The sequence below is a fragment of the Spea bombifrons genome, chromosome 1 (genome assembly GCF_027358695.1).
Source record: "Spea bombifrons isolate aSpeBom1 chromosome 1, aSpeBom1.2.pri, whole genome shotgun sequence".
Taxonomy (NCBI): domain Eukaryota; kingdom Metazoa; phylum Chordata; class Amphibia; order Anura; family Pelobatidae; genus Spea; species Spea bombifrons.
The window spans coordinates 156,522,234-156,543,019 of NC_071087.1; the positions used below are offsets into that span (position 1 = coordinate 156,522,234).

The window sequence follows — 20,786 nt, forward strand, 5'->3', positions numbered from 1 at the left end:
CTTGTTAAGTGGAACGAAATCAAATGGATCTCGATATGTAAGAGGTGTAAGAGGTGGTAAAACGAAAACAAATCCTAAAGCCTGGCTGAAACACTTCAGTGTGCGGGTTAGAATAACGAGCGCGTGTCTTAGTACCTCTGGGGAGCTTTCTTCATGTGATCTCCAATGAAAGTAGCATTGGTCATGCTCATCAATGTATTTGCCAGAGATATAAGTGACAGGAGATGCTGGGTCGTGACAGCACGTGACACTCCATAAGTGCCCTTTCCGAGTCCTTCACTAATTGACATTTTTCTGCCTACGACTACATTTCCATCGGGCTCCCTGCAAAGGGCCTGGTTAAACCCTGGAAGCATCAGGGACATATGGCCACCTCTCGAGAGTAGACCAAACGAAACCGGGCAATGCGGTTTAAGCATCCCGAGACGTTCCAGGCAAACTTGGTCTAGCGCGGCATTCAAGCCCCAGGCGTGAAGACACGACATAAAAAGCTTAGCGGTGTCCATCGTCAGGTTGTACTCAAGCAGCGTCAGCGGTTTAGATTTGCTGGAGCGGTACTCCGGGTCACTTTCTTCCCTCTTCTGTCTCATAGCTTCCTCGTCTTCGTCGTCGTCATCGAGGAGATGTTCTTTAATGTTCTCTTTGATGGTTTCCTTGACCTGTTGAAAAAGAACCGCTGCTCGTTTGCCAGCCAAGAACGAGCCCCCTTTGTCAGAACTGCCAGATGCCTTTTGCAAACTCTCTGGAGAGATAAGTGTAGTATTTGGCCTGGAGGCTTCTTCAGTGAGTAGCTGAATAATTAGCGCTTCCACATCAAAGAAGAGCAGGTGTATGTCCGAGTCCGTTAGATTGGTCTTTATTGCTTGCACCATCAGGGAGTTATGAGAATATTTAGGCAAATTCCCCTGTAGGAGAAAGAGGGGGGGCATAAAGTAAAACTTACTTTTTAGAATACTAAGGGGGGGAATAAAATTAATAAAAAAGAACATATTTAAGAAAATTATAATACAAATTTACACAAACTGCCACCCACCCACCATTAAAACGAATAAAATAACAGCAACATTATATTTCAGTTTAAAATTTAAAAAGATAAGAATGAAGAATTTCAAAATTTACCAAATTTACAGAGTTACGGTCTAAATTTCATTTGGGAAACGGGAATTCAGACTCAGAAATCCTGAATCGGGAGGGTTTATAGTCAGAATCAGCCCGATTTCATATTAATAAGCAGAGAGTATAGAACAAAGCAAGTATCGTATGCTACAAATAAAACCATCATTCATTCACATACAGTTCATCTGAGAATGTAGAACAGCATCGATTTTCACAAGATCTTTTAGGATGAATGAGAAGTGAACTACTTTAAATCTGATATTCTTTAACATGTGTGTACCAGCTTATGATATCCATCAAAAACAAAGAGAAAAAAAAGTAGTTTGAGAAATACCCATATTTGTCCGGGTTTTAACTTTTCCTTCCAAATATAAAATATGTTTTTTTGCAAAACTTTTTCGCAGTCCTTTAAATTTAATTTCTAAAGCTTGGCTGCCATTCCCCAAGATCTACAGAAACAGCAGCAAATACTGTAAGGAACCAAACGTAAAAGATGTACATTCACAAATATAACCCCAAAAAGTATATGGTGTGTTTACTGTAGAAGATTTCAATAAAAACGGGCTAAGAATTTCATAAAATTGAATTTCGAACAATAAGTTGTATTAAAAAGAAAATTAAACATAAATAGAAGAAAAAAAAAAGGCGAGACCGCGATCTATAAAGAGTCGCAAACGAGGGCCTTGTTTACAGGCGATAAGTGCGGCTACAGATTTTAAAGCGTTTTTAACAGTGTCGGCCCTGCTTGGACAACCCAACGAGCGCGGACGCTGCAAGTCAAGCAGAAAACGCAGCTTAGCGCGGACATGAAGGCCTTTCTATAGAAAAGGAAGAAATCTAGGTTTGTTCTGACCCCTGAAGCCTTCATAAGCTGCGCTACAGGACAGCAAGGAGCAGATGGGGAGGAGGGGGAGGTAAACAAAAGGGTGCCTGCCGTTCTGGGGGGGGGGTCTTAGCAATTCGAAAAGGAGAAGTCAGCGCATGAAGTCTTTCTATTGAGCTGCAAAACAGCTCCAACCTGATGGACTCCAACAATGCTATCTCCGTCCAGCACTGCGCGGGTTAAAGCGTTGGATTAATATTGTATGCGAAGTTGTTTCGCACCGACACAGATGCAGCGGCTGCAATAGGATTTACCGGAATATCGCGTTTCAGATCCAAATAGCAGCAAAAAAAACAAAACAAAAAAAAAGCTATTACTATCTCTCTATCTCTATATATAAAAAAAAAAGAAAACGCAAAAGACTCGGTAGATTTCACTTTAAGGCCAAACGACCAATTTTTTTCCCTGTTAATTGCAAAGTAAAGTACAGGTACTGAATTTTGTCATCGTAGTGCGGCTCAAAATAGAAAAAATATATTTAATTTACATTCAATATACTGTTTATACTGAAATGCGACTGCCTTAAATAAATAAGAAAATAAAAAAGTATTTTCTATCAATAAATAAGAGCTAGTGGGGAAATCCTCTTCGGTTCTGGGCAAACATTTACACTCATTTATCGCTAAATCATTTTTCAGACGTTATAAAACACAAAAATAGAATTAAAAAATAATAAATAAAAAAATAACCTCTTGCCTCTCCCTCCTCTACTACAACAACTAGGATGCGACTGACGGGCAGTTCTAGAACAATATTACATGTTTAAAAAAAGCCAATGATAAAGTAGTAAGAATATTATTACTAAATATAAGGTATTGCAAACAAAATAATGTTTAAAAAGGTTAAAATGTATTATTATTATTATTGCGTTAAAAAAATTGATATTTTTTTATGCGAGTTCTAAAATAGCTCATATATATAAGTATTAATAATAAAAAACATACATAGATACATACATTTATATACACAGGATATATATATATATATTATCCTATAATATATAACCGTTAATGTAGGATATGATTTTCTTTATTAACTAGAAGTTTATTTATTTTTCGGGAAATTCTGGGGCCGCTTTATATGAAATGACGCAATCAATGTATGGCCCGTATGTGACCGTAAGTGTCATAGTTGGACCAGGATTCTTTTTCATTTGTCAATTTATGCATAAAATGTTGTTTTTCGTTAGGGCGTTACCTTCCGCAGACGTACAGCGTTTAAACCCCAGAAAGAAGCACCGGGTTACTTATCTTTCCGCGAAAGATTCTCTTTAGGAAGCAAATCTTGGGACAAAGAGTTTGTAGGGACAGAAGACCCTGGAAGCCGTAACATCTGGTCACCGGAGCCTATATGCCAGGCTGACAGCCCTTTTATAATCTCATTTCCTAAGTCAGGTAGCCGTGTGATTACCCCGCGCTAACTTGCAGGCCCCTGACAACATCTGTCACATCTGCTGGCAGGCCACGCCATGTGTCCACCACTGAATGGCCAGTAAACATGCTTTTTCTTCAGTCGACAATGCCTCTTTCAACGCAAAAAGGTATGAGGACCCCTTAAATTGTTACCGTGTACTGATGTATTAGAACAGATTTTGTTTGTGTCGACGTCAATAACACACACACGCGTGATTCATGAACGCAGCTAAGCATTATATGGCGGCTTAGAGGAGGATTAGCCAATGATTTATTAAAAATTCAGGGCGATGTGAGAACTAAAAGCGTGTAATCCCAGCGACAGGATAGAGCGATGGCCATCCCGGAGGCAAAATCCTACCCCCCCCGGCTCTATACCCCAAACCTCCCTCGCAGGAGGCTCTACGAGGTGCGCCCAAAAGGGAGATTTATTCTTTATATGAGGACCCAACGATAAGTGCAAAAAAACCCAACACAACGGCCAATCGTACAAGGAGGAGCTCAAGGGTGGCCCTTCTCAGCCAGACAGGGGACACTTAGACCCGAAATCTTACGGTTTTGCCCCAATCACAGGTGAGCGGGTTACAGGGTTACACATCTGACTCCTTCATATTGTACTGCAATTTAAAGGGAAGCCCCAACGTCCGATGGGAGCCCCCAAGCAATGCACACAACATGTCTGATCTCCTCAGACGACTCTGGCTTTCAGGCCTGTGTCTATATACACATATATATGGAGCGAGTGCGCAGAAACTCAGCCCATAAAAGGTTAAATACATATATTGTTTTATGCACAACAAAACGCAAAATACCAGAAAGTAGCACCAGCCCTCAAAAAAGTATTAATCACTGAACGTACCCAAATTACCTAAAACCTGGACTTATCATAATTGTAGTTGTTATTTTTGATCCATTTGGTCTAAGAGGCACGCTTCCCTTTCACCGCTACTTCTAAGGCCGTCCGCGCAAATCAGCTTTTAACAAAGGGGAGGGCAGCTTAATAGGGAGGAATAATTATGCAAACCTTGTAACAAGTAGTTAACTGTTTACAGTTAGCAAACATTTCAGTAAACGTACTCTCACTGAATCACGCAGATCCCAAGGAGAGGAAATCGCGGTGCCGTTTCAAATGGTATATGCAGAAACCAGGCCTCTCATACATATGCATTTCGTTTTTTTGCTATGTAAACATTATTACGTAGGCTTAATTAGTGGATAGAATTAGCGGATAGAATTAGCTTGTAGGATTTGGGAATATGTGTAAAGAAATTACATACAAACCACAAAAAAATGGTAAAAGTGAGGATTAAGTAAAATCTAACTCATTTACGAACATGTGCAGGGATCCTGCAGTTTTAAACAAATAATATTGTAAATGTATAGTTATCGAGTACTAGGGCTATAAAGGTTCTGAGCTGGACCCACAGCAATGCAGAGTAAGAGGTTTTGGAGAGCTAAAAAGCCTCAGGCACCTAAGGGTTAAACACTAGGAAACCTGCCAAAGGAATTAGGATGCAGCAGTTATTTGCTGCCTCCTTGTGGTCAATCATTGTTACTGCAGCATTTCAGCAATAGGCTGTCCTAAAAGTCTGATGAAAACAGGAAAGGTTTATATAGAAATATATAATAATTATTTTTTACTGAATTATTAGTTTCTGTTCAATAAGGAATATATAAAGGAAATATATTGGCTACTCTGATGTATTTCTTTTTTTCATTTTGCTAAATTGCTTTTTTTAAGCAGTAGTATGGTCAAGGTACGTCGCTGAGGATAGCCATGATAGTCCCTGTGATATGAATGTACCGCGGCTTTGGGGAATACTTTTTATCTTTTTTTTATTGTGCTAATGCAAAGGGGTTTATTCACTAAAGGGGAAGTTTGCAGGAGAGGTGTTTTTTTGTTTTTTTTTATAGCTCCCTGACTTCACATTGAAGTATGCATTACACAGGGCCAGCTCAGCTCTTATTGCTGGAGAAACCTGCCAGTGTTGGCCCTTTCTAATGAACGGTGAAGTGAGTCGAAATCTCCTGCAAACTCTCCCTTTAGTGAATAGACGCCTTAGCTTTTTTTGGATGAGCTTTGAAATCTCCCTATAAATGAGGTGATAGGTTGTAATTAAAGAGAGCCGCATGTCATATAAATGGAGTGGAGGTTACCCAAGGAGCCGCTATCTGTGTGCCGGAGATTAGAAGCTTGCAGATGGTATCCGGAGCATCAATGTTCAAACTTCTCTGGCTTTTGGCCAATATCGAGAGACTTCTTGTAAGAGGGGGAAAACCTGGACCTCTGGCCTTTAGGCTGAAGACGCATTGAAGCCCGAGGTGTCTTTCAAAGCCCCCCAAGAAAAAGTCATCAGAGGGAAGGAGTAGATCTCTGAGGAACGAGGCTCCAGAAGATGAAGGCTCGGGACCACTATGGCCTTAAGTAGCGCGATCAAGACCATCTTCTTCACTTGACCGTGAAGAACACCTCGTGTTCATGCTGCTTCAATGCTCTTCTGCCGGAGCGCAGTTCCTCTGAAAGGGGAAAACACTTGGACCTTTGGTTGAGGATGCATGAAGCCCGAGGTACTACAGAGAACCGCCGGAGAGAGTCCTTATCCAGCCCTGATCACTTGGCTGACGGAGGATGAATTCTTGTAGCCAACGGCTAGGGTCCTAATGGCATTTTTAAGAATGTATATCTTACTATTCCACCGTTTTTTGGGGGTTTTCTTTGTGCATGCGGTGATTTCCCCTTTCCAGATCAAATTGATACATTTTTTCTATCGTCCGTATGTTCTATTTAATCAGATACATTTTCTTCAAGATGGACCTTCATGGCCCTAAGCATGGGCAAATGTTCTGCCTAAAAAAAAGTGAAATTAGCACCAAAAAAATTAGCCGCGGGGTCTGTCGCCCAATGTCTCGGGGTACGTTCTAAGATTAATGGCGAGAACTCTGTCCTTCCGTTTGGAAACCTCTAGTCTCGTAACCCGACATCATCAAAACGTTATCATGTTGTCGGCGAAGCGTGCGCTCGTACAATACCGATCGATTCAGAGTTACAATCGGGGGCGAAATCAGAAGCTACGGCCAGGTCACTGGAAAGGTGATGCCCGCGCATGGCCACGGGGGCAAGAAAGATCAAGTCAATCAGGCCAACGGCGAGCGAGCAGCAGAAAGGGTCACGGAAGACGCTTGGAAATTGGATGTTATTTACTTGGGGACAGCGACGCTGCCGACGCGTTCATAAGAGCAAAGGAATTTCACCGATGTCTTACATTCACGGATACAGCGGCTAAGAAATACGGCACGATAAAAATAAAAAAAGTACAAAGCTGATGAAGTCAGAGGCATGCGGGTCATCCAAAAAGTCACAACATGCAATCCTGGAGATTCTGCAATCGATGCACTTTTAACGAGAGCCCCGTACGGCTGATGATTTTAGTTACCAGACAAAGTTATTAGCGGGTCTGAGAGGAGGACAAGCTGCAAGTCAGTGTTAGCGGGGAGGAAAACCAACACGATCATTGAAATGGCTGTGAATTGGTTCTTGTGGTGCATCATTTAAAGGGATACGGGGGAAACCACATTATTCCGCTAGGACTACAGTAACACGTGCGCTACAACAGCCCAAAATGCGTCATATTCAAGACAAATGTGACCTCCAAGTCCTTTTTTTTTTTGTCTATAAGACCCGTGACTCTGTTCAGCCCACCGAGGCTTATTTTTAAAAACCGAAATAGCAGAAAGAGCCCATTACAGGGTCGCTACATCCATCATGTTCTCTTTAATAAGAGCCGAGGGTCCCGTTTCGGCAGGATTCAGGGCAGTTCCCCTCCACGCATTTGACTCTTTCCATGTGGCCCCAGCTCCTTGACTTGCAGGAGATACGTTTGGCTGAGGATGCCCTCTGCTTGCCTGCTAGCCTACCTGGTATAATCATCACCAGCCAGATCCAAAGCTCACCTGCCCAAAAGTTCTAGTGGGCCTAACAAGACCACCACACATGCGCACACACACACCACAGATACGCAAAAATATAAATAAATGTATTATTTTCTGCATCCATAGTTAAAAATGCACTACGGTTTTGGATGTTACTGCCTTTTACTGTCGGCGGGAGGCGTAAAGCAATAGCGTCCCCTTGGGCAGTTCAGGGTTAAACAGTCTTGACAAGCAAGATCAAGCAGGAACCGAACCAAGTTTCCAGTGCTTAACAAGGAAAACCTCTAGATGCCGGTCCTTCCTTCCTTCCGCCTGTAACACGAGAGCCGCGGCGCTGAATTATTCATCGGCCAAGCAGGACATCACCGAAGTGCGGAAAGCGTGCCAGTAAAGTCCGTCTCCCCGGGGAACGGGCCGATTACCGGCCCCAAAACGCAGAAAATTGGGTTTCTTAATATTACATACAAAGAAAGTTTTTTTGTAAACTATATATGCTTTAGACTGAAAGCTCCTTCTTTGTTTGAGTGTCAGTTATATGTATATATATAAACTTGTTGTACAGCACTACAGTATATGTTGGTGCTACATAAGGGCACATGTGCCTTTTGAAGACCAAATACTTTTCCTTCCAATATAAATTCTATATCCCAAAAAGAAAATTCCCAGATATCGGAGATATACCCCGTAATAAATAGAATTTGATTGCATGTATTATTAGATGATCGGTAGTTTGATATTCTATTGGTATCTTTCTGTAACTGCATAGTGTTTTCAGCAACCATTAGTTTCCGTCTGAGATATAAAGGATTACTGAATGTGCCCTTTCCATGCTAGAACTGGGGTTTATTCACTCGACGGGGCGCTTTAATGTAACGTATACGATAGCTGTGCGGTCCCTTTAAGCTTCCACGTAGTCCGTTTTGCAAACACACGGGAAATTCTGCAGCATCCCCGCAAATTGATTTGCCCTTTTCCTCATCTCCCAGCCAAACGCCTGGATATGTGTTCTGCCAAATTCATCCGGAGCACGTGATGTTCCTCTGATCAGATCCGGCACTGGCTCCGGTGACCCCTGCATGTCTGCGCATGTGTAAAGGGTTCCCACTGCTTTCATGGGGAGCACTTTCATGCCGCTTACTGTCTGCTGAAGCTGTCAATCGGAGATACGAATCCTCCCACAAGAGTTCCAGGAGATCCAATGGGTTGGCCTCTCATAACACGCTGGATAAAATCTTAACCCATTGTCCTTAAGGGGTTAAACAGCACCATTACTACAATTACAAACTCTTGGAATTTCCTTGAAAAGCAACCCTTCTCAGCCACTTTCTATGTATTGCAGTGTCGCCATCTAGTGGTAGAAGTGTGGCTCTGCACTTGCAAAAAGCGTTAATTTGTTTTAATGTTAACGTCTCTATTTCTTTTACTCCGAGCCACACAAACAATATAAAACAACAACACTTTCCTACTAGCGGGGTGATCTGACAGCCGATATTAGGAAGCCTCGTTATTATGGACTCCCAGTTCCCTCAACAACAAGGCTAACGATAGAGCACCGCATCGCTACTCGCGCTTCTCACGTGTCCGGCCTCAGGCAGACATTGTTACGATAATGTTTCATTAAAAATCTATTCTCATACAGGAAGGAAAACACAATTCAACGGTTTTATAGTTATTCTTTCAGAAAACTAGAAGGTCAAAAGATGTTTAGTAAATGGGTCATATATGTGTCAAATATTAAAAATAGAATTACCTTAAGGAGAAGCTGCAGCAGAATGCTTCCTCTGCAGTCCGAAGTTTTGGAGCAGCCAATCGGTGGCACAGCAATGCTCATAGCACATGCGAACGTGGGGTCTCATTAGACCCCCCCATGCAGAACCTTGGCTAAACCAGCACCGGATCTGACTGCTAGTAAGTTTACCAGGTGGCCAAACTCATCTCCTACACACAAGGAGCTGGGAGATGGGGAAAGGGGGCAAATGTGTATGAGGGGCACCAAAGAAACTTAAAGGAACCCCTCAGCTATCGCATGCAATAAAGTGCATAATAATAATAGCCGACGGGACCCTTTAACCAATCATTCTGAAGAAGGGAGGCGATTTTGAACAAATTATAGGCCGATTTGATTATGAATTAAGCTGCAAAACAGTTACCCCTTTAACAGATGATTGGGGGTTTTGTTCATTATATGAGTTCTTGTAGACCCATGAAATTTATCAATCAATTGATCAAAGTCATTTTAACAAAAACAAGTATATAAAAGGCAAAGGGGATCCACAAACTGCTCCAGTGCATAAGACCCTATAAGATCCATAATCACTATAACCACATATAGTATCAGACGTTATAGTCTTTTTTTATCCAAGGAACTGCCCGTCTTATCCCTGATGTATTCCATTACTCAGACGCGCAGCGCAATCAAAACTTTAAATGAATAAATACATTTAAAAAAAGACCGATGGCTCTTGAAAAAGTAATAAATACACATACAGAAAGCAGGCCTGCTTAATCATTGCATCAAAAAAGGGTCAGAATCTATATTTCCAGCAAATAAAGGGCTTAGTGCTCTGTACTTCCCGAGACGTTCTACGGAGCAGTCAAGAATAAAAACGAAAAATAGATCAACGCTCAGTTCTGTTTATTTATCCCCGAGACGTCGTGCATAACTCATCGGCAGTTTCCGTGGCCTGAATAACGTTCTCCCCGGCAGCGGAATTTCCTCTGTGAACCTGCAATCTGTACACGGCAGGCGACGACGTCGCGTCTTAACGATTCCATCGGCATACATTTTTCATAAAGTGATTATCTTTTTGGCAGATCCGCTGTCTTAAGCTTCCTCCTCCTCTGTCTAATCGCTTTCCTGGGGAGTCGGGTAACAATCCCGAGGTTCCTGTACATTCACAAACTAGACATTTTACAGGAGGAGAACCTGTCTGTCCGTGTTATATCTCCTGCTATTACCCCTTATCACACGGAGTAACATACAAAAAACATACAAGCCTTAACACGGCGGTCAGAAAACATACAAGGAAAATGTCTGAACATTCATCAGGACTGCAAGGATGCCAGCAATGGGTAAACTATGCAAGCCATGACCATGTAATATATACTATAAACATCCATTATAGACATATACCATATACATATAATATATACATATAATATATACTAGACACATACTATAGACAGACATGACATATACTATAGACAGACATGACATATACTATAGACAGACATGACATATACTATAGACATACTATAGACAGACATAATATATACTATAGACATACTATAGACAGACATAATATATACTATAGACAGACATGACATATACTATAGACAGACATGACATATACTATAGACATACTATAGACAGACATAATATATACTATAGACATACTATAGACAGACATAATATATACTATAGACATACTATAGACAGACATAATATATACTATAGACAGACATGACATATACTATAGACATATACTATAGACGTAATATATACATACATATATATATATATATATAGTATACACTATAATACATATAATATATACTATATACAGAATAAAAGCGCTCGGCACCAAGGTAAGCAATAGAGCAATTAAACAATAATGCAGCAAACGTTATTTCTATGACAAGTTAGATTTGCACATTCGTCGTCCTAAAGCTTTGTTAGAATCAGGATGTGTTTTTTAAGGCGATTCAAACCGGATTACTTACTTTGTCGGATGCCTCCGAGGCCAGAAGGTTGGTGGCGAGGGTCTGGAGCTTGTGATGCGCTACGGTTTTGAGCGCAGCGAGACTGCGCCTGGTCATTGCTTGCTTCAGATTAACGGCTGAATGGCTGAGAGTCTCAACAGCTGCCGGGACGGCCTCATCGCAGGCGTTCAGAATCTCCACGGCCGTGATTCCCATCACACATCGATCTAGAGCACCTTCACGGGGGCGGGGGGAGGATATATATTAATGAAAGGCATTGAATGGGGGCCGTTTATAGATTTAAAGAAATTTTTAATATAATCCATAATATTTTTGGAAAAGGCAATGGGAACAGGATAATAATCCTTTATCTCCATCAAAAAAGTCCTCCATCATTCTAGAATCACTCCAGTAACGCTATAGCAGGTCAACACAGAACCTTTTCCAACATCAACAAATGGAAGTTTTTCTTCTTGCTTTAGGTGTCTTTTGGGCAATACTTGGGCTATTTAGATCTTTTAGAGATACCTGGGAATTCTCTGGACTTGCCTCGGATGCTCCGGGTATTACAGAGCCTCAATCTCGTTGAGGGTGCGAGTGACGCCTTGCTGATGACTCGGACAAGACATGTCCCTGTTTTCCTTTTCCGCAGCTCTGCTTCGTTTCTTGCCTCTTTCTTCATCTGCTTCTCCCCGGTATCCGCTCCACTAACCAGGCCTCCCAGAGAAAGTCCACCAAAGGGGCGGAGCCTCCACACACAACCTCTGCCCCAATTAGAGAAACAGGGGAGAGGCTGAAAACCCAGGCGCACCGTGGCTCCACCCCTTTTGCAGAAGTACTCCAAGAGGCCAGAATATTGCAGACAGATTCGTGGAGAAAGAGAAGCCCTTCTGCACCTTCTGCCAATCCAGCTGCATTATTCTTGCCTCTCCACATGCCTACCCTCAGGGTTTGCACGGAGAATTTCGGGAAGCCTGGTTAGCAGAGCTGATCCTGAGAACAAGCGGAGGATGAAACCTTGTGATTTGTCCCTGGAGGTGGCAACACGGAGGCAACTACTTTCAACAGAAAAGGAGCCATCGCGAAAAGGACTGGCCCTTCGATTATTACATTTATGTTGAGCATTCTGGTCCATATACTATCGCGATCGTAGAGTTCCTGCAGTTGCTTTATTTATAGTACATATAGAACTGAATACTATAGCTGTTACTAAAACATCCTAAATCAGGGGCAAATGCCAAAGCACACGATGGAGATGCCAGTTGGGCCGCCGATCTTACCGGTATCCATCTGCCAAACGTACACGGAGCCGTCTGAGCATCCGACCACCAGGTAATCGTCCGACGGCCTCCACTTTATGACTTGGATGGGAAAGAGATGGCGGGACGCCAGCATGATGCATTTCCTTTCTCTCAAGCTCAGTAGACCTACGGAGTGATCGCTGGCAACCGAGCAGATGCAATGCTGCACTCTTGTCTACAAAATAATGGGAAAAAACACACATAATAAAGGTTTTTCTCATTCGCAGATAATGCCGAGATATCCACGGAGAGAGGCTCTAGAAATTGGTGCAAATATAGGATTCTTTCCCGTTTCCCCAATGAAATGAAGACAAAACGGCGTAGTTTTTGATTGTATATCAGTGTAATTGTGTATTTTGTTGAGAGGTGCATCTCGTCAAGGCACAGTAACCATTATCTGATCAATTTCAGGCCCTGGAGATCTTTATTCTCTCCCGCCCCAACGTACGTTAACATTCGGAGAAGACCGTGACAGGTAGTTATGGAGGAGGTTGTGGACCTGGCAGGTTAACGGGTCACTTAGGGACACGATTGAATTTTTGCGACCGCGTGGAAGGAATTGGCTGCAGACGCTCGGGGTGGATGGAGAATGCCGACGGGGAGGACACGGGGCAGCGAAAGCTCTGCAGGATAATGCTGGCTAAGCCATCAATGGAAGGAGAAGGTGACCTTTGAGAGTCGACATGCGGTGAGGCTCGGCTCATACAGATACCGGGCTCAGACGGAGAGCGTATTGATCCGTCACATTCCATACGCAGTAATAACAAAAGAAGAAACTACCAGCGATTTCTTTTCTTTGTGCAACAATGTTGCATATCCACAAAAAAAGCATCCAAAGCCATCAAAGCTCCACCAGCCAATGGTTTGTTGGTTTTTACATAGTAACACAGTAACATAGTTTGTAAGGTTGAAAAAAGACCCAAGTCCATCAAGTTCAACCCTGCTACGTCACAGAAAGCTTCCCGGTTCCTTTGGCTCCTCGCCGTCCTCGCAGTCTTATGTTCCCACCACCTAGTGTGGATTTTCTAAACTCATTACTAGCTGACACTTATCTCCGAGGAGGTTTAGGTTCCCCTCTTCCTCGCCGATGTCCCATGCGCGGTAAGGTCTGATGAAGGCTGAAGACCACCCAGCGATCCCTATCAGGAACGTAATGCCCTTCAAAGTGCATATGCTGGCTGGAGCGTCCCTTTAAACAGGCGTGGATAGACATAACGCGATCCTTACTGTAAGACGAGACATTCATTCTGATACTCACACTACAGCTGTCTGGTGGGACGAGAAGCTGCGTGATTTCACCTCCGTGCACACAGAAGATGTGTTTCATCTCGCCCGAGAAGATGTCCCACACGATTACAGAGAAATCCATGCCCCCGGATATCAGGTAGCGCTGATCGTAGCGGGAGGACACTTGGTGGGGGTACAGTATGCATGTTACTTTGTTTCGATGTCCCCGGAGAGTCCGGTGAGGAGGCCACCCTAGGAGACAATAGTAGAAGAAACTTGGAAACAAATCGCTCAAAAGGAGGAGAAACATTACAACAAGAGATCAGACTCTAGAACTAGAAGGTCAGAGGCTCAGATGTTTCCAGGAGAGCGTTATCTCACCTCTTCGGAGCATATGCTCCCCTTGCAAGAGCTGAACTATGGCCGTCTGGGTGGCGGGAACGATAACGATGCTGCCATCTTCTCGGCCGCACACCAGCCGCCCGTGGGATGGGATGTACACGCTGGCCGTAACCTTAAGAGGTTCGGCGCTGTTGGGCATCACGCTGAGCTGGTCGATGATCCCGGCTGGGAGGGGGTTAAGTTTGTCAAAAGCCTCTTGGAGAGACGTGGTGGTGGTGATTCTCAGGCCTGCAAAACACGTGTTTTTAGGACACAAGACACAACGCTCTATAGGAAACGGTAGTTTTGATTCGTTTACTGCATTTGCCTGTACTGCTACCACTGGAAATCTATTCTATGCATCTACTACTCTTTGTGTAAAAGTACAAATCTCTCTCCCTGTGACTTTAAACCATGCCCTCTAGATCTGGAACATTTAAATGCTTCAATAAAGGTCTTCCTATACTATTTCCACTTTTGCTTTTGTAGGCAAACATTTTTGCCCACTATATATATTTATAAACATCCATCGGTGCGACGGCTTTTTGGGACATTTTGTTTAAAAGGAAGGGACTATTTTACTTGATGGATGCCAATATTTGTGGCAAAAAGGTAGCAAACTAACTTAACGATGAGTTTCCTGTTCAGAACTCATGTCTCTTCTCCTCGTTCCATCCTTTCAAACTCTACCAAAACCATTTGCGGTCATTGGGGAGGAATAATCATGCAATTTATATAAACACAGGCTTATTTAGTGCACCTGAAAGATCATAATCGTAACTATTTTTAAAAATCTGATTTTTTTTTCATTTAAACCAGATTTTTTTAATGAAATGGTTTTGGCGGGAAAAAAAAAACCCCCATCTAAAGATAGTTTTCTATTTAACGTACATTACAGTTCAAAGGTTATTCAGGACGAATTAGAGCTTATTTATGTAAATTAAAAAATATATATTTTGTTTAACCGCTTCAGGTAATAAACTGACGTTTAAGCAAACACAATAGTACGTATGTTATATAATATGTTTTATATAAAATAATTTCAGTATTTCCCCGAATAGCAGCGATTAGCCTATTAAAGTAAAATCAGTTGGGATAAAGCGGTTATTATTCTAAATATGAAATCTTCATCTGATTAGACCTACCAGCCAGAATCAGTCTTTACATTTAAAATAATGAGTCTTACTGGCTAGTGATTTAATTCAGCCCCCCCCTGCAGCGCAGATTCAAGTATCAGCCCCACAGCTTAAAAGCAATTGAGAACTAAAGTCACGGCGGTCTCCTGCTCACCGGTGTCACCACCTTTGGTCTCGTGCTGGTCAAGGTCCTCAGGAATGCTCCAGATACACAGCCGGCCCGAAGAATCTCCCTGGATGAGAAGTTTGTGGAAAGATACTCTGCGCCCATAAAAAAACTTGGTCACCGGAGGGCAGATTAGCATCTGGGAGACAGATGGACAGACAGACATCAGAATCATTACATTTAAGCATAAGTTAACTTTTGGAACATGCATAGTGATAAATATGCTGCCAGAGATGTCTTTCTGCAGTCGACAGCACTTCAAAAAAGTACCGATCTAAAGATTTTGTCCATTAAAATAACATGAAATGGATCAGAAATCCAGCGCAGACGGGGTTAATGCTGTAAATGACTATTGTAGCTGGAAACTGCTGATTTTTAATGGAATCTCTTCATAGGCTACCGAGGTGCTTTATCACTCCCATCACTCCTGTGTTCCAATGGCCCTTTATCACTCCCATCACTCCTGTGTTCCAATGGCCCTTTATCACTCCCATCACTCCTGTGTTCCAATGGCCCTTTATCACTCCCATCACTCCTGTGTTCCAATGGCCCTTTATCACTCCCATCACTCCTGTGTTCCAATGGCCCTTTATCACTCCCATCACTCCTGTGTTCCAATGGCACGTTGTGTTCACTGATCCAAGTTTAAGTGTAAAAGTTTGAAACTTTCCACTCTGGACAGGATCAACCCCAAACCAGAGGGGGAAAATCCTCCAAATATAAGATCCTAATTTCTCATGAGCCATTCCAGACGCATTTAGTGAGTTTAGAGTCAATTATGAATTTCTAGGGTGATATCTGATTTTTGGTTTTGCATTCAGGCTTATTTTCTGTCCAGAAGCACAAACCTTAAACCGGCAAATTGTATTTACTCGAGTGCGGCCACGAAGCGTGACTTTCTATTAACACGGATCGAATGTAATAAAAAAAAAGACAAGACGGTTAAAAACGCATCACTCAGCAGTTAAGTAGATTACATAAAATCTCTTCTAGGGTTTTTGTCCCACTGAAGGTAGACTTTGATATCGCAGCCGTGTCCACCTAGAAACATAGAACCATAGAACCTGCCGGCCGTACCAGGAGCCGTATTTACCTCTACCAATTCTTCTGGGTGACGGTTCCATTTATCTACCATCCTCTCAGTAAAGTAAAACTTCCTTACATCTCATCTGACCCCCCAGTGTTAGATGATGACCTTTTGTAGTAAAATTTCTCCTCTGAAATGAATTTCCCTCCTGTACTTTGATAAATCCCCCATCTGTGTTAAGGTTTGCTCAATGGCATAAAATGTAGAATTTATCATTGTAAACAAAATAACAAAAAAATGTGTAAATTAAATCAAATTGGATCTAGAGATGGACCCCCCAATGGGTACGACCACCGGCTACCAATAAGGCCAAATTTAAAGGGACTGGGCATTACTGACTGCATAAATATAGGTGGTCCTCATCCTTAACTGGAGAAGAAGACAGACATACTATGAAACTTGTACATTTTGTCTACATTATGTGGAGCCGGCATGGTGCAGCTCTCGGTTAATTAGTCGCACGATGCCCCCGGACAGCTCCTCGCCCCTGGATGATCTGCCTCCATTGTGACGGGCAGTCATTGTACTCTTGATTATCCTGAACACCGGCCACCAACAGGAGCACCAAGTCGGAAAATAAGACACATCAATACCAATAATACAATTCAGCGAGTAGAATACGGGGTTAAAAGGCTACAGAATAGCAAAACACGCAGAAAAACGTCAAACCGTGCAAACGGGCCACAAGGCGCAGGCGAGGCGTGTAACAAACCTCTCTATGAAAGGAGAACACACAGAAGAAGGTCCAAGTCCATGCATTGTGCAAAGTTACATTTGTCACGTTAGCTCAGCAATTGAACTATACATTTTGCAGGGCCAACCCAGCGCTTGCTGCAGCTGCCCCGTGACCTGGATGGGTTTAAACCCTCCCGTAAATAACGCCTTTTGGCAACCCGTGCGTATCTGTCTCGATGCTTCGGGTGAATTGGAAAGTTGCAAGGCCTTGGGTTATTGTGACTCTTTGGGACTCCAGAGAGTTGTTCTCGGAGCAGAAGTTTTCTGGGGTTGGCCCTTTACAATGTAAAGCGAAGGCAGAAAGATGAAACTGCAGCTTCCCTGCCAACTGACTCTGTCGCGAATAAATCTTATAAGAGTGCCTATAATACCCAGACACGGGTCACGTTTTAGATCCTTCACTGTATCTGCTTCTCAAGGGGACACTAAGCTGTCCTTGACACCCCCTACATAACAAAGAGATGTGTTCCTCCTAACATTCTGCTTGCAGGGCATTTAGCTGGAGGGGGGAATTCTGTGGAACCCCCCATGTATTCGCAAAAGGGACCCGGCAGCTATAAGTATTAAAGTGGCTATGATGGCTGGAGTTTCACTTTAAGACTTTAGAAACGGGCGAAAAGCTCAGGTTAGTCCTTAGTTGCCAAACTAGAAATCGGGTAGAAATTATTTGCATGCTTGAAGAAAACGCCTTCTGAAGAGATAGACAGGAGAAGGTGAAGAACCCACATCACGGGGAGAGCATCACACCACAGCATGTCGCATTCTCTTACTATTGCCTCTAGGGGGCGCACACGACACAAAGTCTGCGGGGTGTACAGCTCCCTGACTTGTGACCGGTCACACAGACGTTCGCAAGCCGGAATCCGGACCTCGGCCTCCACATCGCAACTTCCCTGATCCTGTCGCGCAAACCAGAAGAGCAGAATTATGGGAAAATAACACGCCAAGAATATAAAAGTGTGACGGCGACTGGATCTACATCTATCGGTCTGTAAACAGGAGATAGCCGACCCCACCGGTCAGCAGGACTTTCCCAGCGGTGGCCGCCGACCAAAACTGGAGTAACGCGCTTTTATCTCCCAACGTTCTCTATTGTCAACAAGCCGTGGCATGCGAAAGAATGGATTATAATGATCTGTGTGATAATACTGAGGTTTTTAAACACATATTCATCTTAAAGAGGAAAACTAAGTCACAATACTGGTGTAAAGCTAATAAAACAGTTTGGCATTGTCTTCAGAATAAGACTCTCCACCAGAATTACCGACCAAGCGAACATCCAAAGTAATCTCCTCTACTGGATTCAAGTGGAATTGCGATGGGTTTTATATATATGGCATGCGATATCTATACACATTTTCCCTCATTTTAGGTTACAATCTGTAGGGGCATCTTGAAAGTAACCCTTTGTCGGCCAAACCAACAGATCACCAAACTGAACCATTGTCTGTAGCATCGCGTCATTAAGGTTCGGCAGATCCTGGCGTTTCATGGCGCGTAAGGTTTTTGAATGAGGTTGATGCGGTATATGAGCAATCGCCTGCGGAGGTTCGGGGAATTCTCCCGTGATGATACCGGGAGCACCAGGAGTCCGATCGCCGAGCGAGCACGGACTCACCTGCTTATCTTCTTTCGGCATGACGCTATAAAGCAGCGGAGGGATCGCATTTTCAATGGCTTTCCCCACGTCAATGCGGAAGGAGTCGCTGGCTGGTATACAGCTAAGAAAAGAGGAGACAGAGATATTAGACGGGCAATTAATAAATAAAAAGGTTTGCAAAACATTTTTCCGCTCTCTATTTTTTTTTTTTTTTTTTTTTTTTTTTACAATATGTTTATTTCATAAAGACCCCCTAAAAGATTTGAAAAAATTGGCTGGATAGATGAGCCAAACAGCTGTGATGTCATTTTTTCCTTTCCGATGTCGGGAATTTTTAACACATTGCTTGTAAGAACAAAAATAGACTACTTTTAATTTCCCTTGATAAATAACACATTAAGTAATTTTTCTTATAACGATCAGTTCCGGTACAAAGTTTAAAAGTGGTTTTATCCCCATAGCAACCAACTGGACCATTTCAGTGATAAAAAAAACCTATTTTTCAAACTTTGTAACCGGATAGATCTTTAAGGAAATCCCTTAATCTGACATGTATTAATGTAAATATCTACCTTATACATGGTGTAACGGTGTGCAGAGTAAGTGGAACAGCACCTTTAGTAACAGTATTTGGCACAGTAGATATTCAAAGAAGCGCTGAACATTACCTGGCTGGAAGTTTGTAAATGAAACTTTGGCCATCTTCTGTCCAGATAATCACTTTATCCGCTGATATAAAGTCACCGCCGGTCCATGTCTGACCGTCTTCATTCGGGACGGAGCATAACAAGGAATAGTCCCCGGCATCAAAAACCTTGACGGGAACGAGAGCGGCGTTACTACAATATAACCGAGGGCACCAGCCAAAAACCAAAACAACAATCTGCTCGGGTTTTACTCTATTACTCTATCCCTTGTTTCAGCCCTAGAATATATATATATATATTTATATGCACGTATATACATACACACACACATATACATATATATATATATATACGGTATATATACACACATATACATATATACACACACACCCACCACCATTTGTGTTGTGGGTGCCAGTGGATAAATACAATTCTATATATTCTACGATTCTTTGATTAGATTACAATTCTAAATGGGCTGCAAAGTCACAAAAATAGGATTATAAGAGATTTATTTTTTAAATAACAGAGTTTGTCTTAAAATAATTTGCTTATATCTTAGTATACACAGTCACACACACACACTATATATATATATATATACACACACACACACAGTATATAAAGATCAGCAAATGGTTGACTACAAAGCAGAGAGACAAATGCTATACTTTTTTAATTATTATATTAATTTAATTATAATATCAAAAACCTCTTTGTAAACAACATTTGGGGTATAAACTGTTTTACTTGAGGGTACCGAGCGACCCCGAGTGTGAGTATGAAGGATTTTCACCTAGACTGCCTTTTCAGCTGTAGCTCTAACAATCCCGATATACCATTCTCCCGGACAAAATACGTGATTGAGGAAAATAACAGAGAAAACCCAATTATGGAGAAAAAATATTGTCTTGATGTCAGCCAACAGGGAAATGAAAAAAATCATGGTGAGAAGAAGTGGGGATATGAGATCCAATCAGAGTACAGCCTTTCAATTAGTTTGCACGCAGGAGTTGCATGAGGCATTGTGATTGGCCGGTTTGAAAACAATACAATGACATACTACGTTGCTCAGTTAGTTATCCAAGTCTGTCTTGTTATAGAGATGCGTAATGCCCAAAGATGCAAGGAAATTGTTAAACATGCTTTTCAAGTACACTAATATATAAAACAAGATATTTCCGAAAATGTCCTTACCCTCCAATATTTAGCGCATACGACCAAGAGCGACCTTTGGGTAAATGTGCAGAACGAAATGCTTTGGCAGTTCTGGCAGTAAATCGGCTTGGATTCCTCTTCAAACACCGGCTCTGTGTCCTGCGAACAGAAAAAAACATACAAAGGATAAAATGTCAAATAGCGGCTCCATATATGAGAACACTCATGAGAATGTAAGCTCTTGCGCGTAGGGCCTTCTTTATCTATGCATCGGTTCATCTTAGTGTGTACAGTTCTAGTTTTGT

At 42.3% G+C, this 20,786-nt stretch overlaps 1 protein-coding gene across 5 annotated transcripts in view; it reads right to left on the minus strand.

The window, feature by feature from the left end:
* Positions 1–20,786, minus strand: part of WDR7 (WD repeat domain 7) — a 141,836-nt gene that overhangs the window by 105,556 nt on the left and 15,494 nt on the right. For 3 of the 5 annotated variants that reach the window (XM_053448194.1, XM_053448195.1, XM_053448193.1), the window contains exons 7-16: positions 20,521–20,640; positions 19,345–19,490; positions 18,695–18,797; positions 17,847–17,975; positions 15,243–15,393; positions 13,953–14,201; positions 13,603–13,823; positions 12,324–12,519; positions 11,065–11,279; positions 136–905 (exon numbers count right to left, since the gene is read on the minus strand). In XM_053448194.1, the coding sequence (XP_053304169.1) occupies positions 136–905; positions 11,065–11,279; positions 12,324–12,519; positions 13,603–13,823; positions 13,953–14,201; positions 15,243–15,393; positions 17,847–17,975; positions 18,695–18,797; positions 19,345–19,490; positions 20,521–20,640 (2,300 nt within the window). The remainder of the gene's footprint in view (positions 1–135; positions 906–11,064; positions 11,280–12,323; positions 12,520–13,602; positions 13,824–13,952; positions 14,202–15,242; positions 15,394–17,846; positions 17,976–18,694; positions 18,798–19,344; positions 19,491–20,520; positions 20,641–20,786) is intronic. The other 2 variants (XM_053448197.1, XM_053448196.1) reach the window with 1 other exon arrangement.